The following is a 22,442-nucleotide window of genomic DNA, read 5'->3' as shown; positions in this document are numbered from 1 at the left end:
TCTATTGTGTGTGTGTTGTCTGTAAATCCACATTGTGTTTTTTGGCCACATAAATCCAAATTTTCTGTCTCTTGGCTGCAGTGTAGGGGATGGATATACTAGATAACAGGACCACTGGGAGAAAGGAAATACTGTTATAGTGAGCGTGTGGGTGCGTGTACTGCAAGTCTGCAATAGAGTTGCCTCAGATGAACCTATCCAACCCCTATCCTGATGAGCTACCTATGAGGTCTACGTATACGGACCGCACACTCGTGACTTCACGTCGTAATCGTCTTCTTACTATCCTCAATTTCCCTGCGTCTCTTGTGATTTCATAAACACGTACACACACACACGTTGAGCACCAACGTGAGCGTCACGGGGGGGGGGGGGGGGGGGCGGGCTCTGACAACGTGGATTAAAGTGCGTCTGCCTCACTGTGTGTGTAATCGGTTATCCGCGTTTAAAAGGGACCATTGTTAGCCCGAGATGTCTCACTGCCAATGTTGGATAAACAACAATTGGAAACACATGGCTATCGAGCTTTTTCGTACTAACACGCGTATACACACAGTATTGAGAGGGGGGGGGGGGGGGGTACTTACGAAAGGCAACTAACGTTTGCTGGGGGTGAGAGAACGAAGCGTCGTGTGAGAAACTCTGCCCGAGCACTTTACTTCCTCATCTCGCCGAGGAGAGGGAAAGGAGAGGAGGGCCGATGGGGAAAGGCTGAAGGAGAGGAGAGAGAGTCGGGGCTTCCCACGGGAGAGGAGCTGAGCGATGTTCATCCTGGTGTTTACGGCTGTGCTTGTCTTCTGATCCGCAGGCTGATAGGCACGGTCTGCCTCCTGTTTTTCATGTCATTGTTAGTACTACTGACGGGGTACATTGGAAACAGTGAACTCATCTAGGCATGTATTGTTCCCCCGTCTCTCTCCTCGCCTTTCTACCATCTCTATCTCTCTTTCAAACCTTTGTTCTTACGCTGTCTTTCCTTATACTCGTCCCTTCATTCTTTCACCCCCCCCCTCCTTTTTTCTTAGTGACATTACAAGCAATATGTTGCATTACACAATGTTTTTACATGTCAACCTTTTTCTCAAAGAATTGGTACTGTCAGGAGAAGAAAGTTCCTCTTTCACTTAAGTTCTGTCAGTTTCAGAATAGAAGTTCTGGAAATGAACACGAGCTGTGGCCAGAAGAGGCAATGAAAACGGTTCTCCACAAGAGGGTCTCACGAGTTCGAGGAAACCGATTTCTCCACGAAGAGTTGTCTGATCTTACTTGAGGTCAGCTTGGCATCCTTTCCCCCTATGACTACGTGGGAAGATCCTAGGTCAGTGGCCATGGCCTGATAGGGATTAGAGGGTGAGGGAATCTGACATGAGAAAGGAAAGGCAGGCCAAGGTGGTGGCAGGCTGTGGAGGTATAGGGCACCACAGTACACAGCTGGGGGGGGGGGGGGGAGAAGTAGGGATGCATGACTATGACTGCTCGTTAGAACGACTCTCTTTATGTTGAGAAGCTCACTTGAAGTTCTCTCTCGTGTATGTTTGCATACTCGCACACACACACAGACCCCCAGCATGAGGGCCATGTTGGTTCTGTTAACATGCCCCCCTTGGGTCTGTGAAGAACTCATCTGGAGGTCATTACACACACGTCACCGAGAACACACACACACACATCACCGAGAACACACACACACACATATCTTTTGCTTGTGAATGGGGAACAACTCGGTGTCCTCTGTTTCATAGCTGGACAGCAGCCTGGCCAGTAGTCTTCCATCAGCATAATAAACAACAAAACAAGCCACCGCTTCACGGTTCATCCATCGCCGTCTTTCGGGGAGAAAAGGGGGTGAGATGCAGTCGATGTCGAAAAAGGCTGATAACCTGGGACCCCCTTTTCTCGGCAGTAGTCCTTATTTGTGTGTGTGTGCGCGTGTGTGTGTGTGCCCAACACAGCTTGAACCTATTTGCATCTCGTTTCATCTTCGTCTCTGGCAATGAAGGTCCCCAACTCCCCGTCATTAAACGACTGGGTTGGTTGGGGTCCCAAGTCCTGGAGTGCACCCCCAGAAGAACCCCCTGTGTCGCGGGCTTCACATGGCCTGATGCCTCCTCACTGCGGAGACGTGAAGACGTGTCCCAGAGGGATCAGGGACCGAGCCAGGATGCAGCACGCTAGCCTGCTCACATTTCTGATGCACATTATGCAATTTATCCATTCCCACTGTTTCATCCACGGGGGAATGAGTGTGTCTGTACTGTGTGTGTGTGTGTGTGTGTGTGTGTGTGAGAGAGAGATGTGTGTGAGAGAGAGATTGATTCAAAACAAAAGTACAGAGGGTCCATTCAGTCTGTCAGCTCTCCTGGTTCCAATTTGAAAGAAACAGTGGAGAGGGGATTATTCTCAGCCATTGCATCTCTGTCACTGTGATGTACTAGTTTGCTGCAGAGCCCACCAGGCACCCCCCCCTCCCCCCCCAATCTCTGTGTGTGACTGACATCGTACTCGCTGACTGCATCACAGGCACTGTGCCTTATCTATAATTCACTGAAATCTCTGTGCGTGTCTGACCTGACATCGCCGACTGCATCACAGGCACTAGTGCACTAGTGATTATAATTACAGGGCCACTGGTTAATGTTAGAAACCTTGTGAGAACATTCACTCTTGGGGATCTACTGGATCTCGTGGGGATCTACTGGATTGCATTATAGGTGGAACCTCTGCAGGAGATTAACTAACCTCAATGCTTGGCCATGGCCTAGATCTGAGTCAGCCACATGCTCTTTCAATTCCCGAGAAACCAGGCCAGTCCTAACAAAGTCCATCAGGTAACTTAATGGACTCTGCTTTAACTGCTCCTGCTGCCCCCGGACGGGGCAGTGAGAGTGATGGCAAAGAGTGGTCGTTTTTTTATTCGCTGATGGCGCAGAACATCACAGCACCCTGTTAATCGTCCTTCCCATTAGACCATTATTGGCATGTGGTTGTGGTCGTAAGTGTTGGGGGGGGTGTTGGTGACCGTTAGCTAACGGGGACGCTGCGGTCGGGAACGTTTTGGGGAACGTAGGCCTCAGTCTAGGAACACAGCTTTCCAAAGGAACGTAGTGAAGATGTCACAGGTGTTTATTTTTTGTTGCGTCGTCAGTTTCACTTCCTGCTTCCCTGGGTGCTTGAGATAAGGGCCCTTTGACGCACGCACGCCACAACCGACTCTCATTCATCTCCGCTTCGGCCGGCAGCTATTGTGTGGAAACCAATTCAATTCGATTGCAAAAGACGGTCGTGAAAGAGTAGATCAGGAACGCTGGTTCTTGAAGCCCTGAGTAAGCCTGGTCCTAAGAAAGGGCGTCCTCACTGTGGCGTTGCGGGGGTGTTGTGACGCTGCTGGCTGTCTTACTGACTGGCTCCCTTGAGTCGAATAAACACTAAAACAAGACTGCATATCAAAGTCTGGCAAATAGTACAATTTCTGCGGCTGTTTCAAACATTGCTGCCTGGGTTTGTGGTGTTTATCTGGGTTACAGAGGTTTGTGTGTGTGTGCACCTGTGTGTGTCTCGGGTGTGTGTGTACGGGCTACGAGTTTCTTTCAGGGCTGAAGTTACCAACCACGGGCCAAAAGCTGACTCCAGTGCTGTCGCTGAGAAAGGCCATCACTCTAGCCCACACAGTAGTGCTAAAACACTTTAAACACCCACACAGCAAAGTGTGACAAAGATCCGTGCATGGTCATCTATCAAAGCCCAAACAGTATGGCTAAACACACTGGACAAACAAGGTCATTAATGCCACTAGAATTTATCCTCGGTTCAGAGTTGTGGCCAGGGAGTGGGGTCTCTGCATGGCTCCCCATCGCTCAAGCAGCAGGCTTCATCACACCAAGACACGCTCAAGATAAATACTATTAAACATAGATGTTGTCCTGGATTGGAACAGTAAATAATAAGGCAGTCCTTGTCGTTGAGCCACGCAGGCCTGGTTGCCCACTGGCGTGGTGAAACCCAGCTCCGACAGTTTGTCCTCAACTGCACTGGGGATAGTAAGACTCTGTCCCAATGGCTCTGGTCGGTACAATCAGATGTGGTTTAATTCAGTAGTATCAACAGAAAGATGACCAGAGTGACAGGGGAGACTGACTCCCCTGTCAGTTCCCCTGAACTGACAGGGGAGAGAACCAGATACAGAGAGAGGACCTCACCTCAGGCAGGAAGATGACTATCAGGAAACGCTCATTACCTCCAGCTTAAGCTGCAAGCTATTAGTCCGGGACTGTGTGTACGTGTGTGTGTGTGTGTGTGTACAAACGAAGCCATTAGGTGCATTTTAGGGCCTGCGAGGGAAGCTGTGCTAAAGAGAGACGGAAGGAAGGATCCCCTGAGCGGAGGACAGAGATGAAAGTGAAGCCTTTTTCCGCTTGCGACCGAGGAAAGATCAGACAGCTAGCGGCTCTTTCAGGATGTCAGGTCAGGGGGCCTGTTAGAACTAATGAGCCTGGTCTATCCTCTATGCTCAGCCCTGCTGGTCATGCTTGGGGCTGACGTTAAACATGCTTTCATGTGTCTGCCGGGTCAGAAGAAGATGCCGCAGACTCGAGTTGGTTTCCTGACGCAGAGAGAGGGCCGGGCTCGACCGCAGGCAGTCCTGTCCGATCCGTCGACCTAACAGAGGATGGTTTTTCCCCGAATCGGAATCAGCTTTATTCGCACATGCAAGTTCGCACAAACAAGGTGTTCACTGTGGCAGGAAGGTGCATACTCATTTCACCCGAGCACTTCCTGGAACTCTGTTATCCACAACAATGAAGACTGAGGACACCGCGCACTCACTTTGGTGATAGAGCGAGGGACAACTCTTTCTGTCCATTGCCGGACCTCTCGGTCTGCAATTTCAGCATGAGCCTGTTAATACCAGTTGTTTTTCCAACCCTCCCTTGATTTTCTGGCCCAAACTGGGAGGGGAGTTGCTTCATCTGCCAGTTACAATAAATGACCCAGAGCCCCCAGGAGAGAGCTGTTTAGCTGACCTCCTCAGCCAGTCCCTCTAATGTCCGGAGATAAACCCACTGACTGGAAATGGATTCTTTATCTTGAGCTACTGCTTTGGCACTGGGCGACAAAACAGTGTGTGTGAAGCCATTAAGTAGTGGTCATTAGAAAGATATCCCTCCTCATCAAACTGTGCCGAGATTCCCCACACACACACACACACACACACGCGCACACGCACACACACACACAGGTACTCAGAAGGAGCGAGTCAGAAACATAAAAAACGCAAGGCTTAACGTTGACCAGCATTCGTCTTGGCTTTATTGAAATGTTCGAAAGGCGTTAAAAAACGTTCCCCTTTCAAACCGAGCGCCACGATTTAAGGACAGCTTCAAGACACGGTCATAAAAACAATCATTTGTCTATTGTAACATTTAAAAGAAAGAGTTGGCTTCTGTCTTGAACACAGAGTTGACCCATGTTCTCTCTCATTTCTTTAGAAGAATATATATATATATATATATCTATTTCTGACCAAGGCACAACAGAACAGAGTCATGCATCGGGTCATATAATAGAACTGCATACACACCATCCTCCACTCTCATCTCCGTGTGGACTCGCTGAGACTCACTTTAGTAGGACACATGGGTCAACATCTAGAGATATGCAACCGAGAACAACAACAACAACAACAACGCCAAATGAGGACGACAAAAGAAGATCGGTGTTTACAAAGAGCTCAGGGATGTTGGCGATGGCTGACGCCTCCGGGGGGGGGGGGGGGGGGGGGGATGGATGTGAGAGGGATGCCAGGCAACTGCTTCAGTGGGGGATCAGCATTGCGTCGATCAGTAGCAGTTCCAGTTCCTGACTCGGCAGAAGGCCTGGATCCCGGATCAGACCCAACGAGAGGGCAGGGAGACGCCCGGCCGACACGACAGAGCGAGAGGACGGCCCTCGGAGGAAACGGGCGAGGGAGCCGATCCTCCCAGATCCACGCGAGGCGCGTGGAGATGAAAGGCGGAGCTGGTTCAGGACTAGAGAGGTGATTCCGTCCCTGGTTGGTCCTCCAGACGGAGGGGAAGCCTACAGGGGAGGTGGGAGCATCAGAGCAGAGGAGGCCATGGTGCTACTCAGAGAACAGGACTGCGACGGCCATGACCGCGCAGCACAGGGCCACGTAGGGGCTCTTCCTCTCGCCTGGGAATCAGAAAGAAGACCCTTGATCATGCTCGTGTTCAGTTCTATGGTTTGGGTCAGTTCTGGTCATCGAGACAGCCAATCGAGAACATGTAAAAATAGGTTTTCACGATCCTATAAACGACGAGAGGAAATACAAAAGTCGTGTGGAAACGAAATCAGGAATGTGTACAGCGTTGACATAATTCGCAGTTTATCGACACATTTGAATGTCCACATGTCCTTATAGCCACGACTAAACTGCAATGAGGAACAGACGGCTAGTGCATGACAAGTCACATCCCTGGTATGAGCAGACATGATTCGGAATAAATACGGCTCACCTATTCGGGCGCATTTCCAGAAGATACCCAATATCCTGAGGAGGAATGTAAAAAGGAAAACCATGACGCCACACCAAATATCTTACAGAACGCCTGTGCGTAAACACTCACAGTGCCTCCTCTGTACACGTACACACACACACACACACACACCCCCACACACACACACACACACACACACACGTATTGGAGAGTCCGGAGGTAATTGCACACATGGGGGGGGACACTGGCCCTCATCTGAACTGGCTGCCGGAAATTCACCCTGTTTGTGTTTGTGTCTGTCCGAGGAGAATGATTAGGGAGATCCGACCGCTCATTTGACTTTATGACAAGGCGGGGTAGAGAAGGGGTGAAGGGGGAGAGGCCTCTATTGTGCATCCAGCGTATAAGCCGTGAAAAAATAGGTATATTTCGAACGTAACTAGATCCGAAGGCTGTTTAAGGAGATCTGGTTGAGGATCTCATGCCTAGTGACTTGAACTGAACGTGCTCCGTCCAGCTATTTTCAAATAGCTCCTCTGGGACTGGTCGTCTGTCTTCATTCATCGCCCTCCTCCCGTCTTTTGGCCAACAGATAGGAGACACGCCGATGGCCTTTCTAAATACACTGTCAATAACTCTGTCAAGGTAATGAAACACCAGCCAGAAAGAAAAACGAGACCCACATGTCCTGGTTTATTTAAGCTGTGTGTCTAGTGGGAGCGCTTTTCATAAACAATAGACAGTCTGTCCTCGTTGGGTGATTGAAGGGTGACAGGCTGTCTCCAGCCAACTTTGTCCACCCCTTTGGGGTCTACATGTGGGTCTGTTCTCCCAGGCTCAGCTGGGAGAGATGCATCTATGAGAACTCATTTCATGTCAATAAACACATCAGCAACAAACGCACACGGTGCAACCAATGAAACTCCCCGAAAACAATAGGCTTCAACTATTGGGCTTCGAGTGTGTGTTTGTAACAATAGTGCCATAAGGCCGGGGCCGCATCTTAGTGCAGGCTAATTTGTGTTGGAAAGAGCTTGTGTTTGCAGAGCTAAAATCATGTGCTCACTGTAATCCCTTCATTTCCCTCCCTTCAACATGTGGCACACAGCTTGTTGCTTTAACCTCCCTCTTAGAAAAAAGTAAAGAGGATCGGGAGAGGAATTTTGAGCTGTGTTTTTTTGGGGCAAAAGCCTTTCCCGTAAAACCCCCCCAAAAATAAATGTGGTTGTGTCCAATTTACAGGCAGGGGTGTCCGTAAGTGGGAATGCATACACAACTGTCACTACTGAACAGTACTACTTTCAGAGTCAAGCCAACATCTCTCAACATACTGGTCAGAGCTGGAGTGAATATGTTGATAGAGCATACCCAGTCTTATTCTTGTCCAGCAGACTTGGAGCGAGAGTATGGAGATATGCGCAGGTACAGATGAGCAACAGAATCACCGTCAGCAAACTCTGGAAGTTGAATACGGCTGACTATGAGGATGACAAAAGAAAGCAAGAGAACAGAAGGAGAAAAGAGGGAGGAGAGGATAGAAATTAAGAAATCATTTGTTAGTGAAAATGTGAGTGGAAAGTGAGTGAATGAGTGAGTGGAGGGGGGAAGAGGAGAGATAAAGGGTATGTATGGAGGGAATAAATCATCATTGTCATTTGGAAATGGGAATCAAACTTATTGACTTTAAGGCAAAAGCCAGACACACTAGACTACTACTAAGTCATACTAGCTAGCTGGCTGCTAACTATCGATCATACAAAGTATCTCTAAGCGCACCAATGAAAGACACAAATAAACACACTTCACTTTCAACATATTCAAAATTAATACAGGTATTTACTTAGCAATAAAAATGTAACAAAGTGACACTGTTAGGATATACAACTTACCATTTTGGTTTACCAAAAGGCTAGAGTGGGCTAGCTTAGCTTGCTTCACTTCAAACTTTCGTCGCTCATCAAATGACGTTATTAACCTGCGCCAAGTACTGCCCGGAAATAAACGGATGTAAAACAGCTTCTTTTGACGGTTTAAATGTTTTAATGTTAAATCTAGCATTCCCTATTTAATTTAAGTAACGGAGGAACATTAAGGTAAGAGGTTATATGAAAACTGTTAAGTATAGCTGCATACGCTTACTTTGAATGCAATGCCACCACATGCAGACCTATGAGTTGTGTTTACAAACATTACGGCATGTTATGTTAAGACTGCGAGACTTCTGAACAATGCATGAAATATATTACAAGTCAGAGAAAACAAGCTAAAGAGATAGAAAGCTTTCCACTTCTGTTTGTGTCTGGCATCGGATTTGTTAGTTTAAGACGACAACCAACCCCTATTAAATCAACTGCCATCATTTGAGTTTAGGGTCCCCTACAAGTTTAGTTGTTTAGAAGTCTGCATGTGCATGTTATTGATTTAAAATGTGTACTACGGCGGTGACTGTATCAAGTTCCACCAAAGACGTGCTCTGTTTTCGGTGTGATGGTAGCTGGTTGGTCCAAGGCGAGGCGGGATGGAGGGTTTTATAGTTTGGCTGTCAAATCCAGCACCAGAAACCTGTCTTGGTAGCCAGGAAAATTATGCAACAGTAGCTTGAGTGCCATAACATGGCAGGCCTGAGTTGCTCTGTCATATTCGAAACCAGCTTCATTTTGACATTGTTTTTTTCCCTTCTGTTCTGCTGTGTGAGAAAGGGACGGATGACAATTAGCTTAGCCATTACACACTTGCAGTAGGCCTATACTGTATCAGGGCATGTTTGGGCGTAGGCTAATAATAAAGAAGTTTTGATAGGTCGTGTTTAATTTTTCCACTGGCGTGTCTGCCGATCAGAAATGCCCGTGACGGTGCGACAGGTGTCCGTCTCCTCAGAGCCGGAAACCTCCTATTTTCTGCGACTGGATTGGAATGGGCGTGACTTAGGCTCAGGCTTCCAGGCGATGCTGACTGACGGACAGTCTGCCTGGGATGGCGAAGGTGAGCGCCCCAGTCCTCCCAAACTGACCCCAGACCTGACTGCTCTCACAGTCTGACTATACTATGAGGGTCCCTCTTTCTGTCCCAAGTCCCAACCAGACTAACCATTCAATGGTGTGTTTCTATAACCCCCAAACCCCCCTCCTATCTCTTAAAACCCACCCACACCACCCACACGCACCTGTCTGCAGTGGGGGAGGATGCTGTGAGTAACGAGGCTGCAGAGCTGGAGATGAAGAAGGAGAGATATGTCCAGGACCTCCATCAGGTTCTGACAGCAGAAGGAAGTTTAGATCCTGGATACAGTTTTACTCTGACGCCCTGCCACACCCCCAGCTCGAGCAGAACCCTGGCCTATGAGAAAGTGGAGAGTGACATATGGGTGAGTGGCGCCCTCCGCTGGTGTGGAGGGGAAATCGTACACATATAGTACACCTATACCCATATACATAAGCTACACATGGTGATATTCACACACCTGCTGCGGGAAAGGTCACTTTTGACAAGATTGTGACATTTTCATGTTCAAGACTTTTTTTTCCTGGGAGGATCACAGGATATGTGGTCTCTAGGGTGTCCACTGTTACTATGACACTGCTGGTGTTTGTCCATCATGTGATCCTGATCGTTGACATTGATGGAATTGCTGGACATAAATAGTGAACTCTGCCCTCATGACCTCCACTTGAGAATAACAAATAACTTTCAAAAACATAATAGCCAGAGAGAGAAAGAGAAACGGAGAAAGAACAGAAAGGTTTCGATTTTTTTTTGCCCATTTAAATCCAGGAAGTGATGTATGCAGTGAGGTACCGGAGAAACATGAGGATGCTTGTCACAGTCGGAGGCTCGCTCCAGGTTAGCATGTCTGTGAGCCACTGTTATTATAGGAGCTCTAGCTCATTGACCATGAACACGCCTGAGGTGAGTGCTAAATGGCCCACAGGATGGAATATGAGCTGGAGAAATAAACACGCATGAGGTCAGAGTTGTGTGTGTGTGTGTTTGTGTGTATGTGTGTGTGGGGGTCTGATAGCCAGATCCTTGGTCGACCATATAACATCTGTGTATCCAGGCTATGTGGGGTCAAGGGTTTCTGCCCTAGAGGCTAACCTGTCATAACGCTAATCACGCTAATGCACGTCGAACACAGGGTTTCCCAGGCCTGCCGGTTTTTGAAGTCGCCGCCCCGCCTGCGCTTGCTTTTTGAGTTAAGCCTTCCGCCGTACTCTGACAGGAAAATGATCCTCACATTGCGCTATTGAGGGTTTATCACTATGGAAGTAAACACTCCCAAACACAGTAGTGACAGACCTGCTGTGCACACACGCACACAGAGAGACACACACACACACACACAACCATACGCTCCAAATAAACACGTCCTGCTTTGTTGTCATAGCAATAATTAGAGAATGGAAACCCAGGGGCATGTGTTACAGTAAAAGAGGAATGAAAGCGTTTAGCCTCCGTAAAGAAGTGAACGTTTTCAAAGAGTTCCTTTTACTGAGTGCATCACGATGTGTCATCACCAACGGAAAAGATATCCTGTGGTGGTGGGGGGGGTGTTCTTGCTCAACAGTTGTACATGAGGCTCATTCATCAGATTTGGAGACATGAGTGAGTCAGAATGAGAGGAGTTTGGTCTTCTGCCTGGTCTTTGACCCCTAGTAGCAGTCGTTGCGACACCATATATCTGCAGAAGACCCACAGTGTTGTAGACAATTGTGAGCTCGTGGACTCGTTTGACTTGAGAGAGGTCTTTTTTTCTTTCTTCTTTCCTTGTCCTCCGGCGGGTCTTCATAATGAAGAGAGGGGTCTGTGTTAACCACTCAGTCACTGCCTCGAGTAGCTCTGCCAAGAACCACTGATCTCAGTTAATCACTGTAGGACAGGGTGATTTGACCAAAATGGCTGGCATAGGGCAAAGAGTGAGAATCAGTTTATCTACGCTTCTGTCTCTCTCGCCACAGCAGATTCACAGCAATGTGTCAACGCTTGCCAGCGTCTTGTTTTTTTGCCTGCTGTCAATCACTTCAGAAACCGAACAGTAGTGTCTCTATGACGACTTGTGGAACTTATGCGTAAACATTCTCTGCCCAGCCTTACCCAGCCAAACTGGTGGGGGATTCATGGCAATACCAGCCAATGGCCTTCGGGCCAGATTGTTATCAACCCATTGTTTTATGACCAAATCCTTACCAGCAATTCAAATTACTGATAGTCTTGACCAGCCAAAAGACTAAACGTAATTGAAAGCTGCAAATTAAATACAAATAAAATGTACGTGAATAGACCAACCACCGTGACTGTTTTCAGTCTCGAGGAATGGAAGTGATGTTTCCATCTCTGGTAATATTAGTTCTGAAGTTAAAGCTGAAGTTATTTACTTATGTTACTCAGAGGGGATGAAGTAAGGACTGGCTGGTGTTTGAAAAGCTGTAAATATCCCAGTGAGGAAAAGGAGGGAAATAGGAGGCTGGCGGGTGAGCGGTTAAGAAAGACTGAGGGGAAAAGTAGGCTACATGAACAGAGACAGGAAGAGAGATGAATGTCCCTGGTGGACATGTTTCTGTCAGTCCCTCTCTCTGTCAACCTGGCCTTTCTGCTGCTATGGGATGTGGCCTGCAACCGGCTTCCAGTAGGTCAACAGTCTTTATCACAGCCCGTAGACAAACCATTGAGGCACACACACCACACACACACACACACACTTAGCCTTTCCTAGAGGTCAGTTATTTTGGGTTGTGGCAGCTTGGGGGGGGGTCAGGGAGGCCCTTGGTAGGCCTGGTTGTTATCTGAGAGACAGCGTCTGTCCAGGTGGGAGACAGCAGAGGCTCCGGGCTGCGGCCGCCAAGTGTCTGCGAGCGCGAGGGAGCTTCCAGCCACTTGTGAGCGATGACACAGCAGGGTGTTCGGAATTCATTCATCTATTTTTGTCAACCTAATTAAATACACTAGGGCATTTCCCGTTGGCGGACGAAACGTGTGTATATTTGCTTCACGCGAGATCCATGTGGCTCAATGTGGCGCCGGACATGTTAATATTTATGTTTCGCAAACCGCTCAGCCAAACAACTTCACTCGCAACACTGCACGTCCTTGGGTCCTGAGCAAAACACGGAATTTAACTTTGTACAGTCCCCCGATTCTCAAGATAATTCAAGACACGATAAGAGATATTTCAGCCACGGACGGACGGACGGGGCTTCCTTGCTCATCACAACCGTCTGCATCGTTCTTTGCATCGAAGGATTGAAGACGTTTACTTCAACTTACCCTCTCCCCTCCCCCCCCCCCCCCCCCCCCAGATCCAGCTGGGCTCCGTGTCACTGAGGGCTCACCCAGAGCCCCTGGAGGAGGTCCGAGCCTTACTGGCTCACTTTCTACAACAGACAGCTGCTCTGGAGAACCACAACCAGCGACTGAAAGAGGAGAACCATCGATTCAGACAGGAGCAGCAACACATCACTACTGAGTGAGAGGCGCATAAACTACACACACACACACACAAAAGCACGCACACGCACACACATCACTCTCTCCAAAATCCATTACCAATGTCTGTTTCCTCCCTTTCTCTCAGTCATTACCCAATCCCCATAACTCTCCGTTGGGAGGATCGCCACTGCACGTCTCATGTAGCTAGGAGCTGATGTCAGTGCGTGTGTGTGTGTGTGCGTGTGTGCGTGCGCGCGAGCGTATGAGAATGGAACACACCCAAGGTGCTAAAAGTGGGCCTCTCTGACGCACAGGCTACAGGGCTGCACACACACAGGCATGGATCAAGCGGCCGCGCACACAACCTCCGACACACAACGTCACACACACACACACACACACACAATCGAGGGAATCCCTCCCAAGTAAGTGTTATGGGCAGCTCCCATCACCTTGAATGGGTCCATGTGTTTCTAATCAGTCGATTTTTCTACCGTAGCCTCACAGAGCCGATCAGGCCGCTTCAGAATGGAGGCATTGTGTTTTTCTGGAGAGGGGGAAAAGAACAGTGTGTGTTGGGTTCCCCCGGCAACCGCTGCCAGAAAAGAGATCCACGCGAGGCTAGACAGAAGTGAGAGAACAGGGGATGACGGAGGACAGGCGAAACGAGAAACTGCACTCAGGAAGTGTGTGTGTGTGTGTGTGCGCGCAGGATGAAGCGCTACGTGGCAGAGAAGGTGTCCCTGGAGTCTGAGCTGTACACTCGCTTTGTGCTGGTGCTCAACGAGAAGAAGGCCAAGATCCGGAGCCTGCAGGAGAGGATCGCCGCCCTGCAGGAGAACAGGTGCGTTCGCCCCGCCCCGGACGGAGATCCCTCCCACCCATCCGTTCATCCACTCCCCCGGCAGTGAGCCCCAGCCTCCTCTAGCCTGCCCTGTGGGAGACCAGGGAGGTTCCTTAGAACAGCCACACTGCCAGCCTCTATCCTGTGTGTACATCATTTGTTGCCCAATTCTTACCCGCGGTCCATTTACCCAATAGCCTTTTGACGTCTTTTCCGATTCTCAGCGGACTATTGTGATTTCGCTTGTCGCTGTAGGTATTTCGCAATAGCCATTGCAATACTCTCGTTAGCCAATAGCATTAGCGGTAGCTAAGGCGCGCGTGTATGTGAAGTGCTCATGTATGTGAAGTGGTGTGCGATGTGTCCGTGTTCGTGCGTGTGACATCCGTGTCCTCCGCAGCCCGGCTGAGGGGCAGGCCAGCAGGCCAGCCCGGAGACGGGCGTCAGGGCGCCCCTCGGAGGAAGAGGAGGACTACGACGGCAGCACCGACGAAGACCCGGAGGAAGGCCAGGCGGCCGGCCCCGCCCCTACGACCGGCGCAGCTAACACCGGTCCGAGAAACGCCTTCCCCCCTCTCTCACTCTGACATCGTTTGCGAGCGCGTGGCCGTCTCACAGTGATGACATCAGGGCGCGAGCGATGTGCCCCCTCTGGGGCGTTGGGAGGTTACTGTGGGTTATTAGTGGGTTATATTGTAAGTTGTTGTCTGCTTTTCTGGCGTGTTTTAACTTGAGAGAGGGCTGCAGCTCAAGGGTCCCTCCGGAAACCATTACCTTCTGGTAAGTCTTCAGCCAACGTTACTGTCCTCGGTGTCATGCTCGTTAAACCCCGGCTGTAAACACACGGGCACACTTTAAACACAAGCACACACACGCACACCGCCATGTATGTGCCCCAAAGCGAAATCCAGGAAGGCCCCCCCTCATAATAGCCCCCCCCCCCCACCTCAATTTGTGTCATGTGCTTTACAGGGAGGATTGAGCATGTCCAGCCTGAACACAGACCCAGCCGTCGTTAGTGTTGGGGCTCGGGGTTCAGTCCATCCATCAGTTCTGTCTGTCAAGTCCACCTTAATGGTTGTTATGGTTCGGAGCAGAAGGTGTAACATCACGTTTCGCACAGCACGACAGGTTCTGTCGGTACACTGGGCCGCGTGGTCGGCATGGAAACGCTGGGTGTTTATGCGTCGGGACTCGGGGGGGGGGGGGGGGGGGGGGATTCAGTTGGGCGACTGGTGTTGTTTCTGCCCGGGCGCCAGGGGTGACATCATGGAGGGATTATATAATCCTGAGTCTGGGGCTCCTCTAACCTGTCATCTAAAAACATGTCGGTAATACCTGGACGCTCTCCGGTCGGGTCGGCTAGTGCCGATCGCCCCCCCCCTCTCTCTCCTGCCCCCGCTACCCATGCGAGAGGCTCCACAGCAGGGCTTGGGGGGTGTGGGTACGTGCCTCTGGGGGTGGGGGTTTTCGGGGGAAGGGACCAGGCCCTCCCTCTTCCTACCCCAGCTGCAGGCTGAGATGGATGGGGGACAGAGTTCCCGGGTTCCCGTGTTGTTTTTTTTGCGCTGCCGCGGCGGTGAGTCAGAGGGTTGGTGCGTCGCCAGCCGAGGAAGGGGAAGGGACAGGGTGGCTCCAGCGCCGCGTAGGACGCCCGGCGACTTTATCGTCTGCGCGCGTGCCGCTCGCAGGCCCCCCTAGCCCAGGTGCGTTGCCGGGATGTTGTTGGCCGTGTCTGGCTTTGACTTTCCGAATGACCTGGGTGTCGTGTGTGCGCATCATCCACTCCTTGCCTCCTCACCTCGTTGTGAGTTTATCGAGCCGTTCCGTTTAACAGACTGGTTTTACAGACTGCTTGGGTGACTGGCGTGTCGTGTTAACGCGGTTATGTGAAGACTTGGAGGACGGCGTGTGCGGAGGGTGTAGATGTCGGGACAGCTGAAAGCAAGCAGCCTAATGAGCCAACGCGGGTCTCGTGAACCGAGGTGGAAGGAGAGGCGGGAAACCAGAGTACACTATTGAGACACGCCCCGTCTCGGGGTCTGTTAACTCCACCTCTCCCCCTGCTGTTGTCAAGACTCTCCTTTCATCTCTCCGACCTGCTGATTTGGGTGGGCTGGGGGGGAGGGAGGGAGGGAGTGAGGGAGGGAGGGAGGGAGGGAGGGAGAGAGCGAGGCCCACACACAGCACACGCACACCTGCCCCGCTCCAGGTCCTCTTGTTAGACCTGCTGTCTGGGAGTCCTGGGAGAGGGGGGGGGGGAGCCTTAAAGAGGTGACGAAAGGAGAGGAACAGTCAGCGAGAGACGGGTCTGCTCCAGGTGCGGGTCACGTGGCCCGCGGCCCCCGCGTGCGTTCCAGCCAGCTTGAGAACGGCATGCAGTAAAGCCTATGCTCGCAAACACCCCCCTCTCCCGAGGCCCACTGACTCCGTCCCAAGTGCTGCTTATTGTGCGCATCAACAAACCCTTTAATAGTTTAGGCCCAGGTCAGGAATGTGAGTATTAAAGGGGATGTGAGTGACATGTATGTGGCGGACCGGAACCGTGTTTTCACTGGCTTTGTGGTGTGTTCTTCCTTTTCTCAGAGATGCGAAGCCGCAGCCCATTGGGCGATAGTCCCAGCGACCTCACGGACATCGCCCCCTGTCGTAAACGCCGCGTCCGCCACCTACCGCCCCCCGATGTCGTTGCCAAGAAACCGACCCCGGAAGTGACTCCCACACAGAGGTACCTGCGCTACATCGCCATATCGATCGACGTCAACTCCAACACAGTACTGCCATAATCGCCGTACTACCAGATCAACCGGATGTTTCCTTTTTGTTCTGGATGTTTCCGCCCCACCATTAACTGTTTTATTGTCTGTATAACCTTCATACAAGGATCGTACAAGTGGTTCATTCTGTCTCTAGTTGTCTCTGCCCATATTATTCAGCCCACTTTCCCCCCACAATGCAATGGGCCTATAACGCTGTCGGTTTTTACAGCTGTCTGCTGTCTCCCTCCCTGTTTCCCCACATCCTAGAATACAAACTGTCTAAATACTGTTGAAGTTCTGTGTCCTCTGAACAGATGAGTTTACTGCCTCTGTTATTCTGCCAGACTTTAAATCGCTGATTAGGCAATCCCCACGTTCGTCCACTTAGCCTGGGTGTAACACTTCTGCCCCAAGAATAGATCTCAGACACGGAGGACTCGTGTCCTCCATTGTGATCGAGTTATGGGTTTCCACCGGGGTCCCACCTTGATCGTTAAAGCTTTATTTAGGCTCATTTCTGTCTACCAAGCACTCATCCACCGGCAGCAATATTTCTCTCTTCATGTGCCTCTATCAAATGGGAATATCCTTCTACTGGAAACACACACACACACACAAACACACACACACCTTTCCTCCAACCCACATTTCCCTCTTCCACTCATTCACTGTTCAGGTTTCTCACTGGGAAAATCAAACGTCATAAACATCTCTCCTCAGGGGTCGGCTTTGTGTTGAGCAATCGCTGTCCTAACGCACCCCCCCCACACACCCACCCACACCCACCTGCCTATCTGTTGACCCTCCGAGAAGGTCACCGTTGGGCTTAATTTGCTTTCCAAAGACACACATTGTTTAGGTTCCAGCCAGACAATGCAGCCTCATTTACAGTCGTCTGGGTGTTGTAAACCAGTGAGCCTAATTGATCCCTGGTTTGCGTTGGCCGAGCGAGTGAGTGAGTGAGTGTGTACAAACAAGTTACCGAGGAACCGACCTCCACAAGTCACAGACGACAGGCAAAGAAAACATTTCATCATCATCAATATTTACTGCCGGTGAACTCATTGGAATCACCCGCGGACTGACCAGACAACCAGACGCCCCCCCGCCCCCCCCCCCCCCCCCGTACCTTGAACGCTCCGCATACACAACCTGCTATGAGCGCGACGCCGCCTAACAACATGCTGACGCTTCGGATTGGATCCGCAATTCCTCAGAGCGTCCGTCACTGCTAAACTCACGGCGCTCCGTCACACTGTTTGTTTGTCGGGGGGGGGGGGGGGAACGGGAGAAGAGAGGCCGTGTTTGTCAAGGCCGAGGGGCTGGAGAAGCTGCCAGAAGACTCTGGACTGTCCTGTGGCGGATAAGTCACGCCGTCAGCACCCTCTTAGCAGAGGGGCGGCTGGTGTCACAGCTCTGTCATTGTCTAAGACGGGGGGGTGGGGGGGGGGGGGGGGGGAACGGGCTGCTTTGCAGACGAGAGGCTAGGCTAGGACCGGGAAGATGAAAGAGGAAAAGTGGAGGGAAGGGTGTAGAAGTGGGACTGGGGGGACCCCGTGCTCCTGAACTCAGCTGGTCAGCTCAGAGTTTCCACTCTCCCCCCCCCCCCCTCCCCCCTCCTCTAATATGCGTCCGTTGGAGAAAAAAAAGCACAGCTGTCCACCTTAAGGGCATGTCACGTTTATGGCTTTCCACCTTAAGGGAATATCACATTCAGCATTCTCGCTTTATTGCTAATAAAAAAATGTGCCGTCCTCCTGCCGTGTCTGGGAGTTTGGGTTGCTGCCGGGCCCGTTCGGCGCGCACCAAACCACCGGGCTTCTCTCCCTCTAACTTTCTACTCTGTATCTCGCGCTTTCTGTCGGACTTTCAAACACACACACACACACTGTTACTAGTCCTCAGGCAGTCCAGCTGGTCACGAGAAGGTTGGTACACGGGCGGCCTCAGGAGAAATACTTCCCGACCCCCGCCTTGTCTTTACATGAACACACACTCTCCGACTGCCCTCCGTCCCTGAGTGTGTGTGTGTGTGTGCGTGCGTGCGTGGCGAACAGCAGACTTGGTGTGGCAGTCTGCTTTCACAGGCCTAACCCTTCATTCAGGATCACACCTGAAGCTATACTGTCCCTGTCGTTGTTGTTGTGAGATATTAGAGCACAGGACAGTCATGTGTTTGCAGCATCACGGAGTTTTTAAAATAGAACAGGGATTGTTCTCCACAAGACACGGTTCCAATTTATTATTTTTTTTACTCCACTTGGAGCTGCTAAGACTGGACTGGCATCGGAGGGGGCCACGCGCGGGGAAGTGGCCGTGTCGAAAGCAGGCATAGCTAGCCTGGGTCTGGACACGGTGAGCTGTTGGCTCGGGGGGGGGGGGGGGGGGTGAGAGAGCGCCAAACGTCGGTCGGCTAACTGGAGGCCTCCGACCCCCGGTGCTACCGATCCAAAACACCACGATACCAGCCTCTCTCCCGAGCATGGAGAAGCAGGTGGTCATTCTCGAAAACATTCCAGTCTGGCCTTTATCCATACCGCCCCCCCCCCCCCACCCCTGTCATATAGATGCTCTCAGAGGCAGTCTCTGAGGGAGCTGAGTGTCACACAGAGCAATGCCGCGCACAGATGGCTGACAGTGGTGCCATCCGCAGCTGTAGTTGGCAGTAGCCCCGAAACCCAAGCCCGTTACCAGCCCTGCCCCGGCCAACAAGAAACAGAAGTGAGTTGATAGGCAGCTGCCGGCGTGTAATTGCTCCAGGGGCAACGTTGTGGACTGGGCTCCCTCAGAACCGGGCCAGCAGGGCTCCGGGCATCCACAGCAGAAGAGAGGCCTTTGTCTGCCCTAGGAGGGGAGGAGAGGGGAGGGATGGGGAGGGGAGAGAGGAGAGGAGAGGAGAGGAGAGGGGAGGGGAGGGGAGGGGAGAGAGGAGGGAAGGATGGCAGAAGAGAAAGGGAATGGAAAGGAAGGATATGGGTGGGTGGACGGTCATCTGTAATGTTTTTTTTTTAAACTTTATCCGTGACCCCATTTCACCCTCATGTTTCCCACTTCCCTCTCTGTCTCTCTCTCTCTGTGTCTCCCTCTCTCCCTCTTTCTCTCTGTGGAAGTTTATCTCAAAAAAGCCCAAAAGACTGATAAGGGAAGAACAGCCAGGCGAGAAGGGAGCGAAGGAGAAACAAAGAGAGCTCAGAGAAATGAAAGGCAAGCAGTGAAGGAAAGAACAACGGCAGAAAGAACTAGATGGACTAGAACTACCCTCCCCGAGGGTTTAGGCCGGCTGAGGGGGCAGTCTGGTGGGCAATGCTTGAAGCCCTCTGTGACACCGCTTGTAAAAAAAAAGGGCTATACAAACAAACATTGATTCGATTTGAACTACGGCTGTGTGGTAACTTGGTGGCGAAGCTAGCTCCGCTCGGTCCCTAACGTCACGTAGCGCTGATAGCCTGATATAGTGAGGAAGTTCCGTGTTACTCGTCTTTGTCTTGCTGTTGATAGATTTTCCCATGACTTCCCATGAGTCAGACCCACGCAGGCTTTGATAGGGTGGCACAGGCAAACACACACTGTGCAGGGCAGGCCTCTGTAAACCATCAGCACATTGCTCCCAGCCTCGGCAGAGATAATCATTCCAAGACCCTTGTATGGGTAGGGGGTATGTGTTTGGGGGGGGGGGTGGGGGGGGTTGCCGGGTTGCGCAGGCTTGTAAACAGAACTTGGCACAGTTCGATGACGTTGCGGTGTAGCCTGTCATCTACGTGAGGTACATCGATACCTTCTGTGAGCGCATACAAAGGTCCTCCTGGTCATCTGTTTGTTTGTGTGCCTGCGTGCCGGGCTGGAGGCGGGGGGGGGGGGGGGGGTGTTTAGAGAAAACGAGAGGGAGGGAGAGAGAGAGGGAGAGAGAGAGAGAGCGAGCATAAGGAGCCAGGCTTAATCATGGCACTGCGGCATGTCAGACATGGAGGGCGGCGAACCTCCTCTGTTCTCAAGAACCACAAACGAGCACACCACTGAGACTGGGCCTTCTATTGTATGACAGTGAGCCAATACGTGTGTGTGTGTGCGTGTAGAGCCTCGTAGCGGAGGACCTCGGGTTGCCTCCCATTCCCGTGCTGCCGTGGGTCAGGGCGCTCACCTCGCGGCCCCTCCTGGTGGAGGATGTGTCGGAGCCATGTGTTCGGGCTCTGGTGGTCCTTTGTGTTTCCTCTCGCACTGCGGACAGCTCGACCACTTCCTCTTAACGGGTTCCAGCAGTGAAACTCGTGTTTGTCATACAGTTGGGAATGATTTAAACGAGCTCAGGGCCCCCCCCCCTCCTCCTCTCTCTCTCTCTCTCTCTCTCTGTCTCTCTCTCTCTCTCTGTCTCCCTTTATCTACTGTATCTCTCCCTTCATCTATCAATCCGTCCCTCCATTCACATGCTCCAGGGTCTCCAAAATCTTTGTTGCCCCCTTTTCGTCGCCTCCGAGGAATTTTGTTTGGATTGTGAGTAAGATGTCGATGACATCACCGCAGCATTTCCATCCCATGCATACGGCCATCTGAAGTCGGGTTATGCTCATAAAGTATCCCAACGTGATGCATTGCACGGCAGGTCTGGAGTCAAATCAGTCTCCCCTCGCTCCTCTTCTTTCTCCGTCTCCAAGGCCAAAGGTGAGAGGTGTTCCTGGTTAGCGAGATGATTTACCGAGGAAGAGAGACGCCTTGGCCAACCTCCTCTTTTACAGGAGGTCATATGCGAGGCCCCGTGTGTCAAAGCTGCAGGCCCCGAGAACAGAAGAAGAAGCCACCCACCGGTTTCTTCTTCTTCCTTATCTCTTCCTCCTTTCCTTTTCTCCTCAGCTCGTCCCCACACTCTCCTCCAATGGCTGGCCTGCGCGTACACATGCGTGCCGCTTGTAAACCGCAGTAATGTTGGCCTTATCTCTCGATGTCGGGTCATGTTGACGTTTCCTCCTAAATACATTGAGCCCCTTTGAAGGTGTGTGACGGGGCGCCTCTATAGGAGGAAACGCAGTTCAACTTGTCTGACAACAACCCGATACAGGGGGACATTTATGTTTCACGCACACGCACACACACACAGGTATTAAACCTGCCCATGTGTTTCCAGTCTGGGGCCTAACATGCCACATGATACACTTCCTGGCTCACAGGAAAACCAGGCTGTAAACCACCTTCATTAGCCTGCTGACCCGCTTTCCCTGTGTGTGTGTGTGTGTGTGTGTGTGTGTGTGTGTGTGTGTGTGTGTGTGTGTGTGTGTGTGTGTGTGTGTGTGTGTGTGTGTGTGTGTGTGTGTGTGTGTGTGTGTGTGTGTGTGTGTGTGTGTGTGTGTGTGTGTGTGTGTGTGTGTGTGTGTGTGTGTGTGTGTGTGTGTGTGTGTGTGTGTGTGTGTGTGTGTGTGTGTGTGTGTGTGTGTGTGTGTGTGTGTGTGTGTGTGTGTGTGTGTGTGTGTGTGCGTGTGTGCGCGCATGTGTAGGAGGGACTCCCCGGTGACGAGCAGAAGGACAGCCAATAAGCAGCAGGCTCCCCAGTGTTCCTCAGATGCTATGGCAACCAGTCGTGACACAGAAGACCTGTTTGAAGACTTTTGAGAACATGTACAGAAGTGACATTTTTATACTTTAGGCTGAGCTGCAGGGTTCGCAGGTGTTATTTGAACACGTGACTCAACATACAATATCAAAACCCTGACAGTGGTATGATCGGTGATCAGAAAATGTTTTTGTTGGGTTGTGAGTGGCTATGTTCAAGGGATGATACAATTAAGTTAACATGTGAAATTTGTGATTGTGTTTCTTCAATAAACATTGCAATTATATACATTACTGTCCACTTGATTATGTTTATCATTTAATAAACACTAAACAAAGTTTACTTCCCTCAGGATATAGTTTAATGATTAGGAATTCAAGTAT

At 51.0% G+C, this 22,442-nt stretch overlaps 2 protein-coding genes across 2 annotated transcripts; one reads left to right on the top strand and one right to left on the bottom strand.

Annotated features, from left to right (window-relative positions):
* Positions 1–5,289: 5,289 nt before the first annotated feature.
* Positions 5,290–9,026, bottom strand: tmem167a (transmembrane protein 167A). Its single transcript, XM_062484204.1, has 5 exons — positions 8,634–9,026; positions 8,384–8,481; positions 7,863–7,972; positions 6,513–6,547; positions 5,290–6,189 (listed from the first exon to the last, which is right to left on the bottom strand). The coding sequence occupies exons 2-5, from the start codon at positions 8,384–8,386 to the stop codon at positions 6,119–6,121; spliced, it is 219 nt and encodes a 72-aa protein (XP_062340188.1). The 5' UTR covers positions 8,387–8,481; positions 8,634–9,026; the 3' UTR covers positions 5,290–6,118.
* On the top strand, positions 8,428–22,347 carry xrcc4 (X-ray repair complementing defective repair in Chinese hamster cells 4). The gene is made up of 8 exons (XM_062484203.1): positions 8,428–8,587; positions 9,333–9,476; positions 9,668–9,858; positions 12,788–12,954; positions 13,630–13,761; positions 14,162–14,313; positions 16,348–16,489; positions 22,004–22,347. The coding sequence occupies exons 2-8, from the start codon at positions 9,335–9,337 to the stop codon at positions 22,116–22,118; spliced, it is 1,041 nt and encodes a 346-aa protein (XP_062340187.1). The 5' UTR covers positions 8,428–8,587; positions 9,333–9,334; the 3' UTR covers positions 22,119–22,347.
* The last annotated feature ends 95 nt before the right edge of the window (positions 22,348–22,442 follow it).

This window comes from Osmerus eperlanus, chromosome 18, assembly GCF_963692335.1.
Source record: "Osmerus eperlanus chromosome 18, fOsmEpe2.1, whole genome shotgun sequence".
In the NCBI taxonomy this organism is placed as follows: domain Eukaryota; kingdom Metazoa; phylum Chordata; class Actinopteri; order Osmeriformes; family Osmeridae; genus Osmerus; species Osmerus eperlanus.
Note: the sequence above shows the minus strand (reverse complement) of the source record. Positions and strands in the feature narration are given on the sequence as shown.

Coding starts and splice junctions, on each gene's coding strand:
- tmem167a (XM_062484204.1), bottom strand. Junction 6,548..7,862: donor CTGGACAAGAATAAGACTGG/GTATGCTCTATC, acceptor ATTCCTCCTCAG/GATATTGGGTATCTTCTGGA. Junction 6,190..6,512: donor CTGGAAATGCGCCCGAATAG/GTGAGCCGTATT, acceptor TCTGATTCCCAG/GCGAGAGGAAGAGCCCCTAC.
- xrcc4 (XM_062484203.1), top strand. CDS start 9,335: ATGCCCGTGACGGTGCGACAGGTGTCCGTCTCCTCAGAGCCGGAAACC. Junction 9,477..9,667: donor GTCTGCCTGGGATGGCGAAG/GTGAGCGCCCCA, acceptor ACCTGTCTGCAG/TGGGGGAGGATGCTGTGAGT. Junction 14,314..16,347: donor GACCGGCGCAGCTAACACCG/GTCCGAGAAACG, acceptor TCCTTTTCTCAG/AGATGCGAAGCCGCAGCCCA.